Genomic DNA, 7,632 nt, shown 5'->3' on the forward strand with positions numbered 1-7,632 from the left:
ATGGCTGAGATTGTGGAGCTAGACACATTGTATGATAACAGGAAGGAGGTGAAGACAAAAAGGGACAAAGATCCCAAGCATGTGTCTGTGGAGAGTATATACCAAAAGAAGACTCAGATTGAGCACATCCTGCTCAGACCAGACTCCTACATTGGTTCCGTGGAGCCTGTCACGCAGCAAATGTGGGTGTATGATGAAGAGGTGGGACTGAACTGCCGCGATGTAACATTTGTGCCGGGGCTCTACAAGATATTTGATGAGATCCTTGTGAATGCTGCCGACAATAAGCAAAGGGACGTAAAAATGTCTTGCATCAAGATCAACATTGACACTGAGAACAACATTATCAGCGTGTGGAACAATGGGAAGGGTATCCCTGTGGTGGAGCACAAGGTGGAGAAGGTCTACATACCAGCTCTCATTTTTGGACAGCTGCTCACCTCAAGTAACTATAATGATGATGAGAAGAAAGTCACAGGTGGACGTAATGGATATGGTGCTAAGTTATGCAACATCTTCAGCACCCAATTTACCGTAGAGACTTCCTGCAAGCAATCCAAGAGGACTTTCAAGCAGACCTGGTACGATAACATGGGTCGTGCTGGAGAGTCTAACATAAAACCTTTTGATGGGGAGGAGTACACCTGCATCACCTTCCAGCCCGATCTGCCCAAGTTCAAAATGTGTGTCCTGGAAAGTGACACAGTGGCCCTCATGACCAGAAGAGCCTATGACGTTGCTGGAACCTGCAAAGGGGTGAGCGTGTTTTTAAATGGAAAGCAACTGCCTGTGACGGGTTTCCGTAACTACATAGACTTGTACGTAAAGGACAAGGTGGATGAACTCGGCGGGCCTCTCACCGTGATCCATGAGGTGGTCAATGCACGCTGGGAGGTGTGCCTCACCATGAGTGAGAAGGGCTTCCAGCAAGTCAGTTTTGTCAACAGTATCGCCACCACGAAGGGAGGGAGGCACATAGACTACTTGGCTGACCAATTGGTGTCCATGCTCATGGAGGTGGTGAAGAAGAACAACAAAGCCGGTGTAGCCATCAAGCCTTTCCAAGTGAAGAGCCACATGTGGCTGTTTGTCAACTGCCTGATAGAGAACCCCACATTTGACTCCCAGACTAAAGAAAACATGACCCTTCAGAAGAATAACTTTGGATCGGAATGTTTTCTGAGTGACAAGTTCATCAAACAGGCCACATCATCTGGGATTGTGGAGAGAATCATGAACTGGATAAAGTTCAAGGCTCAATCACAACTCAATAAGAAGTGCTCAACTGTCAAACACAACAAAATCAAGGGTCTGCCCAAGTTGGATGACGCCAATGATGCAGGTGGGAGGAACTCCATTGGCTGCACTCTGATCCTCACCGAGGGAGACTCTGCCAAGACACTGGCTGTTTCCGGGCTGGGCATGGTGGGCAGGGACCGCTATGGAGTCTTCCCTCTCAGGGGCAAAATGTTAAATGTTCGGGAGGCTACTCAAAAACAGATTTTGGAGAATGCAGAGGTCAACAACATCATCAAGATCCTGGGCCTCCAATATGATAAGAATTACAGTGACCCGGAGTCTTTGAAAACCCTGCGCTACGGCAAGCTTATGATCATGACAGACCAGGATCAGGATGGATCCCACATCAAGGGTCTGGTCATAAACTTCTTCCATTTCTACTGGCCTTCCCTTTTGCGCCACAACTTCTTGGAACAGTTCATCACCCCCATCATCAAGGCCTCTACCAAGAAATCACAACTGCCTTTCTACAGTATCCCTGAATTCAATGAGTGGAAAGAGAAGCAGCCCAACATGAAATCCTGGAAAATCAAGTACTACAAAGGTTTGGGTACCAGCACAGGGAAGGAAGCTAAAGAGTATTTCTGTGACATGGAGAGGCATCGTATTCCATTCAAATACTCTGGGCTTGCAGACGACAAGGCAATCGGCCTGGCCTTTAGTAAGAGTAAGGTGGAAGAGCGTAAAGAGTGGCTGACCCGGTTCATGAAGAACAGGCGGAAGCGTAGGGAACAGAATCTGCCTGAGAACTACCTGTACGGTCACGTCACCAAGTCTCTCTCCTATAATGACTTTGTCAACAAGGAGCTCGTGCTCTATTCCAACTCTGACAATGAGAGGTCAATTCCCTCCCTGGTTGATGGTTTGAAGCCAGGCCAGAGGAAGGTGCTATATTGCTGCTTCAAGAGGAATGACAAGCACGAGGTGAAGGTGGCACAGTTGGCTGGTTCTATAGCTGAGAAATCAGCCTACCACCACGGCGAGGCCTCCCTGATGATGACCATTATTGGCTTGGCTCAGAACTTCGTAGGAAGTAATAACCTCAATCTGTTGCAGCCCCTGGGTCAGTTTGGAACGCGGCTACATGGTGGCAAGGACTGTGCCAGCCCTCGATACATCTTTACCAAGCTCAGTCCACTGGCCCGTCTCGCCTTCCCCGCTGTAGATGACAACTTGCTCAAGTACAACTATGACGACAATCAGCGTGTGGAGCCGGAATGGTATATTCCCATTATCCCCACCGTGCTGGTGAATGGAAGTGACGGCATTGGCACTGGCTGGGCCAGCCATATCCCCAACTATGACATCAGGGCCATCGTCAACAACCTTCGCCTCATGCTCAATGGAGATGAGCCACTGCCCATGCTTCCTAACTACAAGGGTTTCAATGGGTCCATTCAACATTTGGATGCCAACCAGTATATGAACAGTGGAGAAGTGGCCATCATTGACTCCACCACCATTGAAATTTCTGAATTGCCAGTCAGAACGTGGACACAGGCCTATAAGGAGAACGTGTTGGAGTCCATGTTGAATGGCACAGAGAAGGTTCCGGCCCAGATCACAGACTACAAGGAGTACCACACTGACACCACGGTGCGCTTCGTGGTCAAGATGACGGAGGAGGAACTGAAGGCGGCGGAGGATGCTGGCCTCCACAAGGTCTTCAAGCTGCAAAGCACGCTCACCTGCAACTCCATGGTGCTGTTCGATCATGCTGGCAGCCTGAAAAAGTATGAGTCTGTGCAGGACATCATGAAGTCCTTCTTTGAATTGAGGATGAAGTATTATGTGCTGAGGAAGGAATGGCTGGTCGGCCTGCTGGGGGCAGAGAGTGCTTATCTCACCAACCAGGCACGCTTCATCCTGGAGAAGATCAAAGGCACCCTGGTCATCGAGAACAAGCCAAAGAAGGAGCTAATTTGCATGCTGCAGGAGATGGGCTATGATTCAGACCCGGTCAAGGCTTGGAAAGAGAGTGAAGAAAAGAATCAGGAGGAAATGGAGGATGGTGAAGAAGATGAGAAGCCGGAAGACAAGAATGCCCCAGATTATAACTATCTGCTGAGTATGCCCATGTGGTTCCTGACCAAAGAAAAGAAACAGGAGCTGTGCAAACAGAGGGATGCCAAAATGACTGAGCTCAACGTCTTAAAGAAAAAGACTCCTCCTGGCTTGTGGAAGGAGGACCTTGATGCTTTCACTAAGGAACTGGAGCGTGTTGAGGAGCAGGAGAAGGAGAATGCTGCCATGCCTGCTGTAAAGAGTAAGGATGGCAAGGGAAAAGCGGCAGATGTGAAGAAAGAACACCTGCCCACCCAACAGGCTCAACGCATAATCCTTTCCATTACCAGCGCCATGAAGGCAGACGCCAACCGAAAGAACACCCTCCAGAAAGGAGAGGGCAGCAGAAAGTCGGTGCCAAAGACAGAGAATAAGTTGTGGTCTGATGAGTCTGGATCAGACGGTGAGATGGAGGTAGCCAACGAGGCTGATGACATGGTGGTGCCTAAGGCCAAGCTCAAACACAAAGCCAAACGCGTGGCCAACAAGTACAATATCAACACCAGCAAGGACAGCGTTGACAACTTTGAGGCTAAAGCTCCAAAAAGGAAAGCTGCCATCAGTGATGAAGGCAGCTTCACAGACAACAGTGACATGTCTGATAGCGAAGTTGACTCACATAACAGGAAAAGGAACAAACCTATTGCCAAGAAATCTACCAATGACTGCTTTGAATGGAGCAGTAAATGGCAGAAGCTGATGTTAGACGATAGTGACGTTTCTAACTAACCTTAAGTTTGTTTGACCCAATGCGGTTGGTTTTTTCTTACTCAAGTTCCATTTAGTTATGACCTATAAAACGTAAAGCACATAGCTCTTAGACTTCAATTGTCTTGATTAGTAATGTTGGATTTTGTTCTGACAAATCAATTGTCAGAAATCAAATACTGAAAGAAGGTAAACCCTTCTAGCAGTAATGTGTACATAATTTGAAGGGAGAATAATTTATAAACTATGTATGGTAGAATATGCAGTGAGAAAGTATACATACGTACATACTACATTGCAGCAAAGATCATATATTATTTAAGGAAACTTATTTTAGTTGTTAATTTCTACAAAAGTAGTTTTACTGACAATATGTGCCGTGTACAATTTGTGTAGGGGGTTTTATTGTTCCACTAAAGGTGAATTACAATACAGCTTTTAATGTTAATGTTTAATTAATTAATTTCTTTTTTTGTCCTAGTTCAGGGCTCTATGGCCTCAAGGAAAAACTATTGTTGAGTCTCTGGCGCCCTTGTTGTGACAACTCTGGTGCTTGCTGTCCGCATTGTCACTTTGTGCTGGGGTGCTCTATTCAAATGAACCTGATATTTTATGAGTGCTGCAAGGGCGGGAGCTCAGTGTCTGCTTCATTCTAAACATGAAGAAAACCGCCGTTCGCCGTTTGTTGAGTGTTGGTAGGTGCAGGTGCTCTTGGTGGGGAAAACAACAAAAGATATAGGCCTACAGGTATTCAGAGCTGGCAGCTACAAAATATATAAACTACAAACTGACTAAAGTGATGGCCTTCACTGGGAAGAGGGGCTTGCAGGGGGCCAGATAATCCATATACCATGTTGGAAAATCCAGGCTGGAATTTTCCAAGTAGGCCTGTCCACTGCCGCTGCGGCTAGCCATCAGGCTTCCAGCTCTAGTTTGGTCGCATAGATGGCTGCTGTTGTTTGCAGGTTGCAGTCAAACCTTTAGAGAAAGAATAGAACTGGCTCTACTGGATGGCAGGTGCAGGACCAACAGTGGATAAGGCAATACAGAAAATAGAAGTCTGCACAGAAGTCTGTAACTTTGAAAAGCTCCCAGCCGTTGGGAGCTTCTATTTTCAACTTGTTGATGACCTTTCATTCAGGGTTAGAGATTTGTACTTCACTGGCTTGAAGCTCATGCGAGCTGCCCAGGTGGTCAGCTCCTTCATGCTGTTCAGGCTCCATGCACCTGCTCCCTGGGACAACGTGACGTCACAGTCAGAGGGCGGCAGTGGTTCAGGGGTAGAGTGCCTGGATGGAAACCGCAAGGTTGCCAGTTCAAATCCCGGGCTCCCCCAGAGTTAATGTCGAAGTGTCCTTGAGCAAGACACTGAACCCCTAATTTCTCCCGATGTGCTAGTTGGTGCCTTGCATGGTTTCCGTTGCCATCGGTGTATGAATGTGTGTGTGAATGGGTGAATGTAATGCACAATCTCTGTAAAGCGCCTTGGATAAAGGCGCTATATAAATGCACCATTTTTATCATCCATAAAGGCCCGGCCTAATGGGTGGTTGTTGGATACCGGGCTTGGCGAGGGGCCCTCTGCACTGAACCTCAGCAGACCTTCACCAGCACATTCATGTCAAGTGCGAAAAGAATCACTGAAATGGTATCTCTAGCGATGATTCCCATCTCAAGCAAGCTTTGACGTTGTAGAACCTGCAGTTTTAAATATAATCATAATAACAACCCACAATTAATAGTAACAAAATAACAAACAATAGGTTGTTACCACCGTGTGGTGGCCAGTTACATGACAGGATGGCTCCTTTCCCAGAACTGGCCAACTTCCAGCCTTGGACAGTTGAACCTTTGCAAACAGCATTTCTTTCTAGCAAGATTTTTATCATCAATAATTCTCTCAATTCAACAATAATGTATAACACATTTAATTTGTCAACTAAATCTCTCTCTAGGTCGTAGTCTGACAAGCCCTCCAGCGGTGTGTCACCAGACAACTCGATCGTCCATGCACGTGGCTAGCTCGTAAGTACTTTCTTCCCCCACATCTTTAGTATGTTACCCTCGTCACCTGTCGTGATCGATGCCTGTGTGTTGGTTCACAGCACAAGATTGCTGGTAACATGCTCATCCTGGTTGATGTTTATAGTACCGCACAGGACTTCTGTAGGGCAGGCCAGCATTCTACAATCGCAGAGAAGCTGAAATTAATTTCAGGGGAGGTCTGACTTCCACACATTGGCCATACCATTCAGAGCCCTCCATGCAAGTGCTTTCCTTACTTAGTTAAAGGTCTTGCTCTGTCAAGTCTTAGCCTGGTTAACCACTCCCCCTTGAAAACAATTAATTTCTCGCAGAAAGGAATGAAATGTTTTCAACGGTGAGTGGTAACTAGGCTAGTCAGGTCCACCCATGACCCCAGGTATTTGAACTTCTTTCAGCACAGACAGTGCCTCATGTTGTTGAGATCGATGGTCCAGGAGGATAATCACAGCAGATAATCACAGCAGGTTTCTTGGCATTTATCAGGGTTACCTTCGTAACCTATAGATTATTACTGCAGTTTGCTGTTGCAAGCTGAGTACCTTCCAGACTGTTTGCATTTAATGTATAAAAGTATTAAAAAGTATTTAAAGTATATAATACAATGCATTTATTATGTGAATTTTTACGTACTTCCACACATCAGTTATTGTGTGGAAGTATGGGGGAGCAACTATCAAACAAACATCAACCCAATATTCTTACTCCAAAAGAAAGCAATCAGATTTATTAATCTACGCACCAACAAATCCACTTTTTATTCAGTCACACAACCTAAAATTACACGATCTTGTAGACTTCACAACAGCAGTTATAATGTACAAAGCACATAATAGGCTGCTTCTGTGCTGTGGCTAGAAATAGTAGGTATAATCTTAGGGGATTTGGCATCTTTAAGGGGACAAAGGCAAGAACAAACAAAACTGTCAGAGGGGTGAATCTGTGGAACGGCCTGGACAATGAACTAAAAAAGTGGAGTTCAATTAATACATTTAAAAGAATGTATATAAATAAAAAATAATAGGTATAGAACATTAATAATTGAGTATGCTATCTATTAATCATATCTTATTAAGTACATATTTAATATGATGATAAAGTAATGCTATAACTTTTATTCTCATGTGCAATTGTGGATTCTGTTTTCTTTTCTTTTTTGGAGCTCCCAGTGGTTACGCGAGATGACACGAGGTTACGCGAGGTGAGATGAAAGATTGATGGATGTACGAAATGTCAGAATCTGAAGCGATAAACAATCAATATGAATTTCTGTGACTTTCCAGCTAGGACCAGCACAGTTCTGTATCCAGCTCGATGATGTCACTGTTCCACATAAGTAGAAGCAACCTTGCTTAGCACAGATTGGTGGATCGAGTCGAGTGAGTGACGTCAGCATGACATAAGAGAATACTAATGCTGGTGTTATAAAACACCAGACAGACATTCATCGTCAGTCATAGGCTACGGATAGATTGTACTCAATTTTGAGTTGACTTAATCGTAATACTCAAAGAAGCC

At 45.3% G+C, this 7,632-nt stretch overlaps 1 protein-coding gene across 1 annotated transcript; it reads left to right on the forward strand.

Annotated features, from left to right (window-relative positions):
- Positions 1-4,092, forward strand: LOC306914321 (DNA topoisomerase 2-alpha-like; the record flags this gene model as incomplete). Its single annotated transcript, XM_079491318.1, has 1 exon — positions 1-4,092. The coding sequence occupies one exon, from the start codon at positions 1-3 to the stop codon at positions 4,090-4,092; it is 4,092 nt and encodes a 1,363-aa protein (XP_079347444.1).
- Between the last annotated feature and the right edge of the window lie 3,540 nt (positions 4,093-7,632).

This window comes from Electrona antarctica (genome assembly GCF_951216825.1).
Source record: "Electrona antarctica genome assembly, chromosome: 21".
NCBI lineage: Eukaryota > Metazoa > Chordata > Actinopteri > Myctophiformes > Myctophidae > Electrona > Electrona antarctica.